This window comes from Sipha flava, unplaced genomic scaffold (genome assembly GCF_003268045.1).
Source record: "Sipha flava isolate LNK unplaced genomic scaffold, YSA_version1 103_pilon_pilon, whole genome shotgun sequence".
Lineage (NCBI taxonomy): Eukaryota > Metazoa > Arthropoda > Insecta > Hemiptera > Aphididae > Sipha > Sipha flava.
Genome location: NW_020271717.1, coordinates 1,479,453 through 1,497,315, shown reverse-complemented (window position 1 = coordinate 1,497,315; position 17,863 = coordinate 1,479,453). Strand labels below are relative to the sequence as shown.

The following is a 17,863-nucleotide window of genomic DNA, read 5'->3' as shown; positions in this document are numbered from 1 at the left end:
TTCGAGCTTTCTTTTAACTGTCCTATAACTCGCTAAATTATTCATTTTGACTTTTAATTTTTCAAATTTATTTACAATACATAAACCATTAGGTTCATGTATTGTTAATACATTAAAACTACGCAATTTTTATTTCGGTAATACATTCGAGTAATGAAATGGAACATATATTATGGAAATATAATACATTATAATACACAGATATGACATTTCTTGGTACAGAAGCTCGACCATAAAAGACTAATGAATCTTCTAGCAATAAATATTACAGAAAATACCATGCATGTGAATTAATGATGTTCATTTGAATAACTACAAATAAATATTGTAAATAATGTAACTGTTTAGATTATCAAGTCCTATTTTTGTGTATGCAGTAGATCCACTACGTGAAGCTGTAAACACGAAGCGTATATAATATACTACATCGATTACCTTAGAACCATTTTTTTATTTTATTTCATCCTTACTACAGTGTTTTTTAGCGTTCCTCTACGAGTAGGCCAACATAGTTTTATTCAAGTATTTTTTCTCCCTATGAATAATTTTTAAGTTAGAATTCCACTTGTAGCAGAAGAAATAAAATATTTTCATTTAGGCCATTTTGATTTTTTTTTTTTTTAATCAATATATTTAATTATTATTTATTAATATTTCTAGATTATAATATTTAAATTCATATTTGAAAATATATTGTTCTTAAAAGAAATTTATTTTTATATTTTACTATCAGAGATTTAAACATTTTTTACTCTAATAAAAAAATGAAAAATTAAATTCAGTAATTATCAACAATGAAAGTTAATATTAGTTATATTGTTACTTAAATAAGTGTAATTAAATACTCGTTTGACTTTAAAAATAATTAACTCGAATAAAAATGGGAAGTGAGTTTTTTAAAATTACATTTTAAATTTGTTATTTTCATGTTACATTTTGTGGAAAAATATAAATATTTAGTAAGTACATTTCAAAGGTAGCCAACATATTATTCAGTAGTTGGGTTTTATTGAGTAAAATGCGCGTTTTTCTTCAGAACCACCAAATTTAATAATTAAAATAACGTTTATGATAGTATTAAATATTAAAGTGTCCTGTGTTTGGTAACAATTGATTAAGAACGGTCATTGGGATTATATTATGTGTAACATAATGGTTATGAGATGGAATTATTAAAAGAATTGGCGAGAAAGTAAAATATGTGTAGATAATTACTACGGGGGAGAACATGAATAAATTATTTCTTATCGATTTGATATATATATATATATATATATATATATATATATATAGTATTATATTTTATGTCCCATTTAGATTAAATAGCCTATCAAGAACATTGTAATGTAAGACATAAATAATTATAAAATATTGGGATACGGTCGACCTAAAAGTTATGAGACAAGACATAACTGCAGCATTTGACGAGACGATAAGGATGCATTAACTAACGTTGCATAAACTATATAGATATTTAAGCTTAATAGTGGAACGCTTAAATGCTCATGTGAATTCATTAAAAATATAAATTTTTATTTATTAATTATAAGTATTGCAAAATTATTATTTTACATAAAATTGATTATTGATTTTCCATGAATTATAAAAATATAATGATATATATATATATATATATATATATATACTTATTCGTTAAGAAGGGAACGGAACGGAAGGGTTTTTGATATATTAGTCTAGTTCGGGGTGTAGAAAATCGTTTTAACAGTTCTTCTATACACTCGGCGTTGCAGCTCCTTTCACCCACGCTCCCAGTCACTCTAAATACGCCCCTGGGTGGTAAATTACCACTGCACACGGGTGAAAAATTCCATCTGTAAACACGATCCCCGGGAACTTTGCACACAGCTGTATTATATGCATATACACACGTACTACGGATAAAACAAGTATTGTCCGGGTGTCCCAACGACCGACGAGGTACGCCGAATAAGGTCCAACGCCGTTCGTTTTAATTCGAATATTAAATACACACATAGCCCGTTCTTAATGAGCGTTTTGTTAACTCACTCATCTAATGAAATGTTTTTTTATTTTCATTCTAATCTTCTCGCAGTCGAATAAGTTTGGTCAAATTAGGTTAACGCGTTGGATTCGCTATCGTTTTCAATATCGTGAGTGTATTATCAGCTGGAATACGCTCATAATAATTTCCACTGATCCATTATTTATGGAAATAAAATATAGTTTAATAGACAATTTATATAAACAGAAATTCAGACTGTCTTGTTTTATATTCGTGGATTTGCTGATAATTTTTTTTCCTAAAAAAACATTTTTGGAGTATGATTGTTTTATATAACAACATGACTGCAAGACCAAATATTTCATAATTTTCAACAATTTAAACGTAATGAACTTTAAAAAAAATTATATTTTCACATTGTTATAGTATAAAATATGCTTTTATTATTATAATTATGATGTTTACATAGGTTTAACTTGACACAAATTATTAAAATATAACACATGTTAATGGACGTTTGGTGTTATCGTGCATAGTGTATTAATTATATTATATTTTTATTTATAATATTTTTAGAGTTTCCTTTTACTTGTTTTTTCAAAATAATTTTCTAAACTCATTCATAAAATCCTTATCTCTCGGTGTCGTCTCTTCTCCTACTATAAGCGATCATTTTATACTTAATCTTATATTCCGTTTGTATTCAGAGCTGATTGTTTACTTTTCTTGTTTTTGAATTACTGTTCTATCTTTCTACACTACATACTAAATATGTATAATTAATAAATATCAAAAAATAAAAATTACTTTATTCGTCAATTATAAAAGGTATCACAATTCCCACTGATTGTATTAGCGTGCAAATAAAACAATGCGCATTCGCATGAATGATCTCTGAAATATTTTGGAGTACACAGACCATAAGCGTGGTTTTAAAACTTGATTTTAAAACGTCTTATAAGTTATTTTGTATTTTGTTTCGAAAACCATAATATTTAATTTGTGGTAAAAATTATTGATTTAATTTCACTCCTTAAATTTCTACGAATACAGCTTACATTTAAACAGTTAAATATTTACTTTTTTTTTGTGAGCTTCAATAGTTTCTGAATTAACTTTAGAAGGACTTAGTGCCATTGATTTTACAACTGGAAAAATAATTTTACTATTATTTAATATAGGTCGTCTAAATACATCGCTGTTATTGTATTGGAAACATTAAGTCAGGTTATTTTTTGACACACTATAAAAGTCGCTTATACCAATATACCAGGTCACGAGATGTTACAATTTAGTTATTCATGCAGTTTATTTGTTCTCGTATCATTATTACTAAACTGTAGGCATAAGCTACAATAGAGGCAGATCGATCGAATTTTATATTTCCCAGTGACCACTAGCTGTAAAACAAAACAAGAAAGTCAAATAACATATACTTACACAACGTTAATATTGTAAATTGCCGACTTATTTTCTATTGTTATTTTTTTTGCCAGCTGCAAGTGCTATACTACATAACAATGTGAGTGGAACGTCCGCCATATACTCTTATGGATTTGATTCAGGTTGTTGTATAAGAGATATAATCATAATATACGGATCGATAGGGATACATATATGAGTGGTATGTATATACATATAAGACGATGTGTTAGGGGTAAAAGGATTTTGGTGAAAAAATATCGGTGTAAATAAAGTACATGGAAAATAAGTGCCATGGAAAAAGTATTAAAAATAAAGCACAAAGCTTAAAGTACCCAAGTGCGTTTTGAGTGCACAGAATTCTTAGGTATATGAAATCGTGTAAATTGTTAAGTTATCAAGTTAAAAAGTTTTAGATCGAGTATAATTAAACCTTCCGGTACTGTTTTTTCATTATTTCCAGTCGTTTTAATGGTATCCATATTCTAGGAAATAAACTGAATAAAGCAATATATACTTTTACAAAAATAACATAATGCCGAGTTGAAGCTATGTATATATATATATTATATATTTACAAATAAGACCGTCGTCAAAGAACAATATTGAACTTTTGCCCCCAAGAATGTTTTTATTATTCTTGGTTTAATTATCACTAGTTTCATTACTCATAAGTTATTATGACCCGGATGTTCATGCATTAAAAACTAGAGAAATGTGTTCTATGTTTTAAAAATAAAATAACAAAAATAGGTTTTTAAAAAAAATTAAAATATGTAATTACTTTTTATGTTTATATTTAATCAACCAGAAATTATAGGGTACGAGAATTACACAATTGTGTATACTAAAAATACATTATTTTAGAATCAGTATTTTTTGATAAAAATTAGGTTACAGCATTAATTTGGATTAATTGTTATGTATTATGTACATAAATAAATACACAGTGATTAAAAAACGGGTTTGAAATGCAAATAAAACAACGAGTAGACATTTGGAAGTTTTTCTATCAGAAATAATATATATATTATGACTATTGACCGGATTTTTATGTTTTTACATATTTTTACTGAGAGTATGCAGCTCCATTTGGATAAGTTTTCTGGACAGTTCATTTATCTATGAACTGATATACAAAAGTTTTTAGAGCATAAAAAAGAATATTTTGTATAAAAAACACGTTTTAGGAATATATTGGTATATTGGAGTTTAATTTGAATATTTTGTAAAAAATCTAATGGTTTATAAAAAAATCCCAATTTTTTTTTTATTATATTATTTATCTTGACGAAAGGAATATTGATAAGAACTTAACATTGATAAGAAAATTAATTAAAAATTATTATTCTCTATATATTCTCTTATCTTATTTTTATAAACGAACCATGGTAATAGTTCCCGCGTTCTACGTGGGTAGCACTTATCGTGTTCTACACACTTCATTTTTCTATGCTTCTACGCATGTGCGTAGACTACACTAACGTCTCTATCTGTGATATACTTATATCACGGGTTACAGAATACAGATATCAAATAGTCTTCACAAATTCATTAATTATTTTAATTATTGTTAAGTCTTAAGCGTATTATTACTACTACTACTAACTACTAGTGTATTAAGTATCATGTTTTAGTGTATGTCTTGGTAAATTAAAATGCCGAAAATTTCCTACATTTTGTAAACTACTACTATTATTTGTTTTTTCAGTATTTAAAACATTTTTATGAAAAATAATATTTCTGCATATAAAAGAATATTTTGATGAAATTATAGAGCATAGAAACATCTTATTTCTAAGGTTTTAAACGCATGTAAATCCGGTCTCTAATTATGACTATTAAGCGTTTGGATGAAACCGTACAGGCAGTATCTGGGTATTACAGGTACTACCTTAGCAGTTCATTGAATCAAATAATTATTTTAACTTGATATTTGATCTTTAGATATTGGTAGAACATGTTTAAATGCTGAAAAGTTGCCTTAGTTTTGTTGCCAAAAAATATTAGATTAGTAATTAAAAGTGCTCCATTGTATAGAATATTTTGGGTAACTAAAGAAAACAATCCAAGATAACTATATATTTCCTAAACTTTTAATATTGTAATCAGCCTACCTAAATATTATTTAAATGATATGGATACATGGATATATATATATTTTTTATAATCTGTTGTACTCCTTTTATTAAATCGGTAATTAATCCAACGGTGGACGCGAAATTCGTTGATAACCATGCGAAACAAATACATTTTGAGTTTATTGGATGTGAAGCTAAATACGTATAAGACGTATTCAATTAATCTACGAATACGAAAACGTATATAACATAGCGCTAAAAGCGAAATTATTAATTAGTAATTATCATTTAAGTCTTACTTCGGGCGGACTGAATTCAATAATTGAATTCCGCCTCATAATATTATACTCGTAACGATTTCACCCATACACTTTACATAATTTACTTATAAATGTATACCGCGACGCGAGGCATTCGCGTAAAATGTTATACCGAAATCGAAAACGTCGCTCGCAGATTTATCTTTACGTTCTGCCGTTCTAGTAGGTATTAATTTCTCGTCATTGTAGACTTTATTCAAGAACGCAATTGTATTGTTTAACGCAGTGGTTCTCAACCTTTTTTTTTTTGTTCACGGCACACTATTATACATCACAATTTTTCGCGGCACACTCATGCACTGGACTACAACAAAAACTTTGGCTACGCCAAATCCAGTAAGGTTTTAACCGTGCAGTGTACACTACACAGTTTATCTACATATATATATATATCTGCAGAATTAATTGACATTCAACTGTCACAGTCTTATCAATCGGTATTTTCAGGTATCAGACATTTTTCGCGGCACATCTAATCGATTTCGCGGCACACCGGTTGAGAACCACTGGTCTAACGTTTCCAGCGGGACCGCCAAAACGTTTGTTCCGTGCGCCTTCGCTTTTCCACTCGTTTTTGTGTGCACGCTGAAAGTTCTTCGGAATAACGGTATTAGTGTTAGTTTTTAATTGTTTTTTCGTTTCCCACGTTCGGCGACCATTTCGATTTCGACGGCATGTACAGCGATTATGCGATTCTATATTTTACTGAACTTTCGATAATGAAATAGAAATTCGCGTCGTGTTTTGCGACCACCGCATATATGATGTTTTCCACTCGCGATTCCCCGAACACACTAGCACGCGTGCACACACGCGCAAATTCACGCAGGTGCACAAAATACCTCGAAATACGTTTTCGGCGAATTTTAACCGGTAGACAAAAATCGATTCGCGCCATTCGCCGTCGCCCAAAGTTATCAAAATGCATATGTTATCGCTTTATTATTTCCGTAATATTATTCATAAACATACCGACTGTTCGAACTGAATAATTTATAAAACGCATACGTTTACTTGTTATATACGTATATACACGTGTAAAAACAATTATAATAATAAAAATACAAATAATCATAATCCCGTATTAAGCACTCCACGTTTGATTGAAAATTCTGTCATTTTTTTTTTTTTTTTACTCAAATAGCAAACTGATTTTGAAACGGAAATTCTGTCCACCACGTACTATAAAGGTTGATTGAACGGTATTCAAATGATTACATGTCCGTTGTATTACTCATATTTAAAGCATCTATCGTGGTATAAACACTGTGAACAGTGATTGGGGTGAGACTCGCAGTATTTCTTTATAAACGAAGCATATGTAAATATTCGATATTGATCAAATTATTATTTCTAATAGTTCAGCATCCAATATATCTATACAATTTTCAAACGAAATATCGTTTTCTTTCTATTGCATATATTAGGAATTTTTTTAATATTAGTAAAACAATTATTTTAAACATTATAATACAACATTACTTAAAAATTACCCGATTTTTTTTTCTTCTTCCTGCTTGCCATTAAATTATGAAAAATATTACCTACATAGAAAATATTTATCAATCTGAATTTAACAAAATATAGATTAAATTTATAAAAGTAACGTTATTTACGTATTTTATTTATATGCTTGATGTGATTTTTGTTGTTGATTATTTAATACCGATTAATTTATCATCGGTTTATAATTTATAACTTTTTATAAAGTAAAACAGCATTACTGCTTTCATTCGTTAGTAGTATTATATCATTTTATAATTTTATAAATTCAAAATATTAAACATAAACAATCTCAGAATTATTTACTTTGCCAAAGCACAATCTAATTTCGCAATATGCATTTGGGGGAGTGCCTATAAATCTCATTTCCATTCATATTACATTTAGTAGCTTATTAAAGATAATTTTAGGAAAATCAAGATTTTACTTAGTAAGATGCTCCACTCAAGTTTCGTTGTAGATAATTTTAATTATATTTATATCAAAAATGTTATGTATTATATGCACAATAATAATTTTGATAATATTAAGTTTATCATACCATGTAACACTGAAATAAAAATAAATCAAACACCCAATCTATTTTTTGTAATTCTACATTTGATCATTATAATCAAATTAATATTGGTAATAAATAATATATATATTTTAAACTAGATTTAAGTAAATTTAAATCATTTAAACACTAAAATATATTTAAATTAATTTTCCCTATATGATTTTTTTTGTGCCGTATAATTAAAACGTTCATTATATTATTGTACTACATTTTTTATTATTATTATGTTAATTTGTAATTACATTTTATTTTAGATGATACTTATGTAGATATTATATAGTTAGAAGTCATCTTCACATCACATCACATAAAATCCATAGATTTAGTGAGTAGACCAATATATTGTGCATTACCTAATATATGTTTAAAAAAAATGTTAATCATTCTGTTATTGGTGAATATATATTATATTATTGTTAATAAGTATATTTCTAAGTTCATATTTGATAAATTAATTTTCAAAAAGAGTGACTTGAATAAGTTAATGAAACAGTCGATACTATTTTTAAATGTGTTTAAAATGTTTAATGTGCTGTCATATTATTAAAAATTAAATATAACTTAATAAATAGTTTATACATAAAAAAATATATTTTACTTGTCCTCGTAATTTTCTTACATGCCATGGATTTGGCATCCATAATATCTACTATCATAACTCATATAATATCAAAATAAAATTTTAATATAATTTTTTTTTATTTTGTGTAAATTACATGCATTAAAACTAATCTTGTTCTACATTTAAACTAAAAGACTTGCTAAGAATCGTAAAATATTTTAGTTTTTACTTAATTTTTTTAAACGGAAAACAACTAAATAATACTTATTTAAGTTTTAAGTCATAAGAAAAAAACAGTGCATTTAAATATAGGACATTATTTTAAGACTTATCGTCAAATTTGGGTTTTGTGCATAAAGCGTCCCAAATTGATACGGTAGTTCCGTCGTCGTCTCATGTGTGTCGACGATCAACTTTTAAAGCATCGATCGTCACACTCGGTCGATCGACGATCGTAAACTTCCGTCTTGACAATCATCTGTTTTTATTGGCAAGCCTCGACGTGTTTTTATGGTAATAACATAACATGAAAACGTATGCGACACGATAAACCGCATACCTCTTTCGGATATAATAAATTATACATTGCATAGGACGGTCTGTATTACAAGTTCGTCCACGTCGGTCGTATTACATTTGATATCTCGGGGCTATTCGTAGAATTTTGTCTGGCGTTAATTTGGGCGCAGCACGTTCGGATCACCCATAAAAAAGTAAAAACAAAACGAGAAAAACGCAACGCATTATCTACATTGTTGGCGTTATGTGATATATACGTATACATACAGACGAATGGTTGGATACGTTTTATTTAGTTAAAATACCTACAGGCGTAAAAACGAGTATAACCGATGATCTTTTCAGTATACACGCCTAGCGCGAAATCTCCGTTAGACGTTTGTTAGTTTTCGCGTTACTAAATATGAATGTATGATGGTTTTTTTTTTTTTTTTTTCTATCGCATTTCGAAATGACGAATTCAAATTTTATCGCGCGTCTATGTGTATTTTGTTCGACTACTTGTCACTCTATTGGTGTTTGCGTATTCGTGCCCACGCGCTCTAATGCCAGTAGATTTTCCGTTTTATTTGCAACGTATACATTTTATTCGGCATTCGTGATCCATGTTTGCGTAGCGCGAAAACGGTTTCGGAGGGCCGTGGACGACGAGCGAAAAACGAAAAATAAAAATAAGAACGTGGAAACGTGAAATATACCACTAGCCGTAGCGCGTTTCGCACGTGTCGCCGGATTCGCCGTTTACCGTTCGCGCGGTAGCCGAAACCGTCGGTGGTGGATGAGGGACGGAAGACGCGCGAGTGCGCGCACCGTAATAATATAACGCGCCGCCCTAAGACGATATCGAAAGTACGCGAGAACCGTCTCTGTCCACAGCGCGGAACGCGGCCGTGTCGCGCGTGATTCGTGGGCGAGCGCGCAATGTTAAATAATAGTGGTACACGGTGAGCGAACAATATTGTATAATGAAGATCGTACCTGAGCACACACGCACTGTACATAACATATGTATATGTGTATATATACATATATATATATATATATAAACGTGTGCGTGTGTATATAAACAATGCTATACGATATCGCCGTAGAGCTTATACTATGCGATGGAATATTATATATACATATATTATAATCCGTATTAATGCTAGTCTGCGGCGTACTCGGGGGACCTGTGTGCAGAGCGATGACTGATAAATCCTCACCCTTAATATTATGTACACACACACGAGTATATAGCATTACGGACTCGTATGCGCATACGAATACCGCAAAAACGCACACACAAATACGAGACACACACACACACACACACACGCACGCACGCACGCACGCACGCACGCACGCACGCACTCACATACACACGTATATTATAAATCGTTTTTAATGGCACGTTTGATATTTAATCATACGAGTATTAGTATACTAATTCCTGTGTATCCGCTGTCAAATTTCATACACCGCAGTGCAACGCGAGTACAATCATTGGAAATACCTATCGATACGTTTGTGTACGTACAACAGCGTATACGGCGCGCGCACAGAGATTGACCCATTTAACAGGCGAGGTACTCGTTATTTCACAGCGTCCGTCGAGTGGAGGTTGTTTGTAACAATACATATCAATTATTTTATCGCTTCATACACGTTTATCGTTCGAAGCGAAGATGTGACCGGACATGCACCTAATTTTTATCGCCTTTCTTTTCGCTTTCGTGTGCAATCAATTTTTCGCGAGTTCGTCAAAAGTTTCGAACACGTCTACAAATCCGTCGCCTCGATAAATTGAAAATTGATACTACGCAAACGGTTGATACGATACACTTTAGACGTGCCGTTTCTACAGTTCTTCGGACAATTTAGAAACAGTTCCGTCGGCAAATGAAGGCATGTTATATAGGGATTCCAGTGGACAATGTTTGACGACCGTCGGATAAATCAATTGATTTCACTGTTCTACAACTTCTAAATAGTTCTATGAAATACTTTATTTTACTATTTAATAGTTGTGATACGAATGATTTTCAATGTTCCCTAATCATTTTGTGTCTTAGAATTAAGACCTTATTTGAAAAAAACAACCATGTATTTTGTCGTTCATCATAATAACTATTTTAACTAAAACCACATCATGTATATAGGCCAAATTTTGTATCTATATACTCTAATATTCGAATGTAAGCGTTGAAAAATCTATTAAGTGTATGAAATATAACAAATCATGGACGTTTTAATATTTGAGACAAAGTGTTTTTTTTTTTTTACTTGAATATGTTTAACGTTTATTCATTGTAGACGTTGTTCCAAGATAGACGTTCCAGTGATACACGACTGCGGACGGTTCTTATCGGGGCGACCATTTTAATCGAAATTATAGTTTATCAGCGGACCCCCGAATATTACACTATAACGGACACATGTTGCCAATTTAATAAATAAAACTTTGATAATGTGGGAATGTGGAAATTCTGAGCGAATTAAGTTTGGTATGCAGTTACAAGTCATTTTTGTTAAATACTGCAGTTAGAAGAAATTAAATTAAAGAAGTTTAAAAGAAACTCAAGGCGAAACTGAGACAATTATTTCATTCATAAACAAAGGTCGAGAAAAATCGGTGGCAAAAAAGATTTAGATAGAATCAACCTAACTATTCAGAGCTATAATGATTATAAAAATCACCAAAACGTGATACAATATTTAAAAAAAATTAGTTGTCGTTACAGAGGGGAAAAAATATAAATGTTTAACTTTAAATGTTAATATTTATATATAATACATATATTCTATTATTATATTGAGCGCTTGTTTTTTACTTTTTTTGATTTTCAATTTTTAAACTTAAAATGTTTATATTATATATTACTATATTAATAAACTGCGTTGCACAACTTGGCAACGCTTCATTAAATTTCGACCGCAGTCTTGTCATTTTTTGGGTGCTAAATAATACCTTTTGTTATATTATGATCGTCCGCAATCGGGTTGCAAAAAAGGTAAAGCGTCCACAGTCGTGTTTCACCCATACGTTCGGTCGGAAATCTGTAAGCATCGACTTACGGAGACCGCCCACTCTCGAATAGAGCACACCAAATCTAGGCGAATAGACAAAAAACAAAACGATAAGATTATAAAGAAACAAAAATGGTATTTATATATATACGTATATATAATTGTCCGAAATTATTGTTATTGGTGATACCGCAATCAAAATGGGCGATACGATATATTCGAATAAAAAAAAAAAATTATAAAAAAAAAAAATTACACATATGTAATACAATAATATTTTACGATAAATAGCCCATTAGTAAAAACACTAATCGAATAATATAAATTAAATTATAAATTAAACGCACGCGCGGAATCTGGTCCGTTGAAACATACGAAACCTCGTGTAAGTGTAACGGGTTTCTCGACGTCACCTGTCCGCGGGATCAAACGACTACCACGACGACGCCGGCGGCCGCTGGCGGATGTAGTTGTTCCGGTTCCGTTGGCTGCTGCTGTTGATACAGCGGTGGCTGTGACGAAGGTGACGCGGAAGACGAACTCGTGGTGGTCGTCATGCTCGCCGTCGTGGCGGCCGCGGCGGTCGTCGCCGTGGCCGCGGTCCCGTTTACGGGCACCGTCGCAGCGGAGGATGTGCGCTCACGATGATCCGTATTTTCCTGCGCCGTGGAATCACCACCGCCGTCGTTGGGCCGCGCGGTCTCGTCGTCACCGTCGTTCGCGGCCGACTGGCGGCGATTGTTTTTGTTGTTGTGGTTGAATTCTTCGGTCGCGGTGATCTGCACGGACGGCACCATTTTCGGTTTGAAGCCGCCGTACTCGATGTAAACGACTTTGGTGCGCGGCGGTTTCGCGGCCGAATAACCGATCCGGTTGGACGCCGCGCCGCCCGGTTGCTGCAGCACGTACCGCGACTTCCGACCGTGGAAATGGTTGTGCTGCGGATACGGCATCGCTAGCCGTCCCGGCTGCACCATGGACGACTTGACGTAGTACGTCCACGGCACCGGGTACTGGGACGCCCACACCGGATGGCTGGGTCTGAACGGCGGCACCGGCTGGTGCTTGCCCGCGGCGCCGCCAGCCGTCTGATCCTGGTCGTATTTGATGCCGATCACGTTGCCGCTTTCACCGCCGTGGTCCGGTGACGGTTTCTGCGGTTGCGGGTGCAGCTGCAGCGGCGCGTAGTGATGGAAGTTGCCATTGTTGTCGTACGCCGGTTGTTGTTGCGACCTACTGTTGCGCCGTGTCAGCGGTCTGCCGCCGTCTCTGGCGCGGTAGTGGTGATTTTGCTGCAACTGTTGTTGTTGTTGTTGTTGTTGTTGTGGATACTTGCCAACGGCACCGAAGTTGTTATAGTAGTGGAACTGACCGCCACCGTACTGCAAAGGCAACGGTATGTACGCGGCCGCCGCGTTGTTATTGTTGTTGTTGATGTTCAATTGTCGTTGTTGTTGCTGGCCAAGGTTCTGCTGATGGTAGTAGTGATTCGAGTGTTGCTGTTGTTGATCGTCGTCGTTGTTGAGGTTGGTAACGACGTTATTGTTATTACCGTAGTAATACGAGTACTGTTGCAGGTCCGAGGGGACGTTCGTCTGTTGCGGTTGCTGCTGTGGAATCTGCATCAGTTCTGAGGCGTCGGACGGTTTGGATTGCTGCGGTTCCGGGTCGGGTTGTTGCAGTTCCGATTCCGACTGTTGATTTCCGGACGGCAGATAATTGTACTCGGGTTGAGACGGTTGCAGCAACGATGAGTCGACGAGGTGCTGTTCAGAAGCACTGGGAACGGAAACGATTTCCATTACGGTACGTTCTCGCCCGACAACGGAAGAATACGAAGGTACCACCGAAAGACCATCGACGGATGTGGATTGTTGCTGCGATGATGGCCATTCCGCAGACACGGATGTGGAGGGCATCAACAACGGCGCTAAAAGAAGTTGCTGTTGACGCTGTTCCTCGTCTTGTTTCGAGGTATTACCACTGTTCTGTGGCTGCTGAAATCGAATAAACGTTTTAGTACATGAGTATGTGTACGCGCAAAACGCCGTATAACATTATGTTCGTCTTTATGGACTCTTAAAACAACGATTAATATTACACGAGATTGGGATTTTTTTCGTCGAAGACATGAAAAAATAGCAATACCCCGGAGGCATAGTACGCATTAGGTGCCATTAAAATCAAAGTACAGCCGATGGAATAGCTTATTCGATAATATGGGGAAGTTTGTGAGTTGGTTAATACACGTTCGTCTTGTGTATAGAAAATCCATCTCTCTTTATGCCTCATTTTGTTTACAAACACACACACACACACACACACACACAATATATACTCGTGCGTTCACACAAACAACTTTTGCGCGCGCTTGTATTTTCGTTTTGTTTTCACTCGCGCTTTCTATGGCAGTGGCGACGGGTACACTAGAAAACGCGTCGAGGCGAATTAACACACGGCGCGGCACAGAAGTACACGTGTGTACCGTAAAAAAAAAAAAAATTAAAAATATAATATACAAAACCGGTCGGCGGTCTCTGAGCCGATGCTTTTCGCGCGGTTATACTTATACACAACACACACACACACACACACATACGCGCCGCGCTCTCGAACACACAAGCGAGCTGAACAATGCTCGAGGGCTCGTATCGACGCGGTGCTGTCGTACACACACGTGGCGTCTGTACGTCGAAAAGGAAAGACCGGTTTCGGTATTGAGTCTGTACGCGACGTGATACACGTGTACGTACCTGTAATTTGGTGTGTGTGTGTGTGTGTGTAATTCTTACATGTATTAGACGAGGCTGTGGTACATTTAGCGCTACAGGTAGTTTTCTAAATAGTAGCTCTCACTTTCTTATCTTGTAGTTCGCACGTAAAAATTATACGTATCCACTTGGTGTGTACGCGTGTATATAATACCCAGAGAGAGCAGGACGGGAACTCAAAATCTACGGGAATCGATAGCGTAACCCGTGCGCTCGCCGAACGAGAGTAAAACATTAAAAACCAGACGGCGGACCGGCACCGTGTTAAGGGTTCCGGTGTCGGTTCGGTATTTGTTCGCGGGATCCTTTTGCGCGGGCAACATCATCATCATCCACCTCGTACGCCCGAACAATTTGTTCCTATTCGACGTTTTTTTGACCCGTAACAACAATGCAGTCGGGAAAACGATGTACGTTTTTAATCTCGAAAACACGTTTCCGGGTAAACGATCCAGCAACGAACCAGGACCGCGGGTCGCGGTACGGTCGCACCACCACTCCACCCATATAGTTGCCGGTATCGTGGCGGACGTGTGCGTATTTCGTTACGACGGAACCTTGCGGGCCCCGAGCACACGTGAGCGCTGCGCAACCGAACCCGCGCGCCACGGGAGACCGCAGAACGGTGATTTTCGTTTTAATTCACAGTAACCCGAGACCGGGAACCGCCGCGTACGTTCGCGGTTTAGGCCGATTCCCGCGGTTGGAACTCACTTTGCGGTAACCGTCGCTGCTGCCTCCGTCGTCGCCGGCCGGCTGCTGCGGTTGCAATCCGGTCGTCGGCGTCTGCGATCCCGTCGAATAGCCCGTGATGATCGCCACGGTTTCCTGTGCCGCAGGAGATGACGCCGTCCCGTGCGGCTGGTCCACACAATCCGTTGCGGGACCCGGAGACTCGACGACCGTCGCCGGTTGCCCCGCGAGATTTACGTCGGTACCGGTAGCCGCGGCCACAGCAGCCGCCACTTGGGCCGGGGCCGCGGCCTCCGCGTTCGTCGCACCACTGCCGAACGCTAATAAAAATATCGCCACTGACACCACCAGCATGAGCGTGTTGCGCCGTCCACCTGCGGCGCTGATTTTGTTCTGTAAAATTCAACACGAAAGCGTTTATTAGACGGCGATTTAACAAAACAAAAAGCTAATACAAAAAAAAAAAAAAAACACTTAGCGTCATCGAGAACGCTATGAACGATTGATTTTATTTTCCGGCGTTCGCAGAAGTGTTTTCATTTCGAAATCGTTGTGACAACGGATGTATCGATAAAAATGTCTTGGGTATGTGCCATTTTCTACAAATAAAAACCTAAGAAAATTACTACTCTTCAATTTATAGTACATGCATAGTATAACTAAGTTATAACTTAGTTGAACTGATTTACAATATATTTTACCAGTTTGTTTCCAAATATAATCTTTCACAATGAATATGTGTGATCAAAGAAAAGAAAGAAAAGAAATTAACTCTGGACTGAAATATTAATATATTCGTATAATTACTGTCTATTACTGCAGTAACATGTGTGTCCCGCCCGTATACCCACCACATACCTACCGAATACCTATAACATGATACTTTATTTTACGTATACGTATTTCTTTACAACATTCGTTATGGGTATATAACGATACCATCGTACACCCTCCAATAAATATCTGGTTGTGACTAATAAATACTATTGAATTGCTGCGATATACGTGTCCGCAATGCTGATATCAATCGTTGGCACTATACGACACTTAAGTTGCAATTAAAAGACGATAGCAAAGTTATGGGAAAAAGAAAATTAATCGTTTACTCACCCTCATCGTCGCGTCGGTGTCACAGCTGTCGTAATTATGAATTGAATCGCTGGTCACGGGCATTTTACGATGACATTGTGCGATCTTGTACGATTTTACAGCCGTAAAGATCATGATCAATCCTGTCTCAATAGATACCGTTGATTCGTCTTTGTCGTCACCGTTGCCATTCACTGGGATTCAACGAACGGAATTGTCGTTATTAAATTAATTTAAAGCGATTTTTCTCGGTCAAACGGTGACCACGTAAAATAATTGTACGGAGAATCGCAAACGCGGCGATACAGTTTTGCGTTAGGTGCTCGATTCGGAAACACAAAAATTTATAAAAAAAAAATAATAGAAAAAAGATCCCAAGTATTTGAGAAACTAAAGAACGTTTACGGAACGAATACAGCCGTCGTTGCCCGTTAGTTGGCGATCGTACACGCTGCAAAATGACTGCTGCCACGACCGGACGAGTCTGTCTGAGAACAGGCACTATGCGCTGCGGATCCTCGGCACTAAGGGTTTGCAGATTTAGCGTGCGAGCAGACGGCGTTAACAGTGGACGAGTTGCGATAGTAGTAGTAGTAGTAGTAATAGTGGTAATGGTGGTAACGTAAAGTATAATAAGAAAGTGTACACATGAGAGATGGTTGAAAACTCTCACTGCACACACTCACCAAGAGCGTCGACTCAACCGGTTTGATCGCGGTCGCAGGACCGATTCACACCGTATAGGTACTACGACTTGGTGGCCGCCGCAACGATCGTGTACCTGTAAAGCTAGACCCGCCGGGGTGGTACAGGAAATATCTCCTATCCGAAAATACCGCGTGTGTGTGTGCGTGCGTGAACGTATTATAATCGAAAAAACCTATATTATTATTATCGTTATAAATCGTAATAGGAGAAATTAGTACGGATTCGTGCGAATTATATATACATTATGGGTACGTGTATTGAGAAGGTCCGTAATCGACGATAACTGGTCGCCCCGTTGATCATTCCGAAATACAACGACGAGATGGCGATCTGTCTGGTGTTGCGTTTAAAATTAACGTGCATACCTATATTTATACACGGAGACTTATATAAACATAATAAGTAGGTATAATAATTCATTACAGCCGTATTAATGTATTAAACGCGAAGCGCAGTAGTTGGGTCGCTGATGCTAAGATTAATCCTACATCTTATTAATGTTTAAATAACGTTTCCAGTGGTAGTAGAACTAGTAGCAGCGTATAGTAATGCGCCATCACATATCATTACATACGCTGCGTATTACAAACGTCGAGACCGAACGACTTTCTATAAGTTTAATATTTGATAGATATAGGTACCG

At 35.8% G+C, this 17,863-nt stretch overlaps 1 protein-coding gene across 2 annotated transcripts; it reads right to left on the bottom strand.

The window, feature by feature from the left end:
* Positions 1-12,075: 12,075 nt before the first annotated feature.
* Positions 12,076-17,181, bottom strand: LOC112681951 (myb-like protein AA). 2 transcript variants are annotated; one of them, XM_025552346.1, is made up of 3 exons: positions 16,534-17,181; positions 15,445-15,816; positions 12,076-13,953 (listed from the first exon to the last, which is right to left on the bottom strand). In XM_025552346.1, the coding sequence occupies exons 1-3, from the start codon at positions 16,645-16,647 to the stop codon at positions 12,385-12,387; spliced, it is 2,055 nt and encodes a 684-aa protein (XP_025408131.1). In that variant the 5' UTR covers positions 16,648-17,181; the 3' UTR covers positions 12,076-12,384. The 2 variants fall into 2 exon arrangements, with proteins under 2 accessions (XP_025408131.1, XP_025408123.1); XM_025552338.1 differs by having other exon boundaries at positions 12,076-13,956; positions 16,534-17,179.
* Positions 17,182-17,863: the final 682 nt, after the last annotated feature.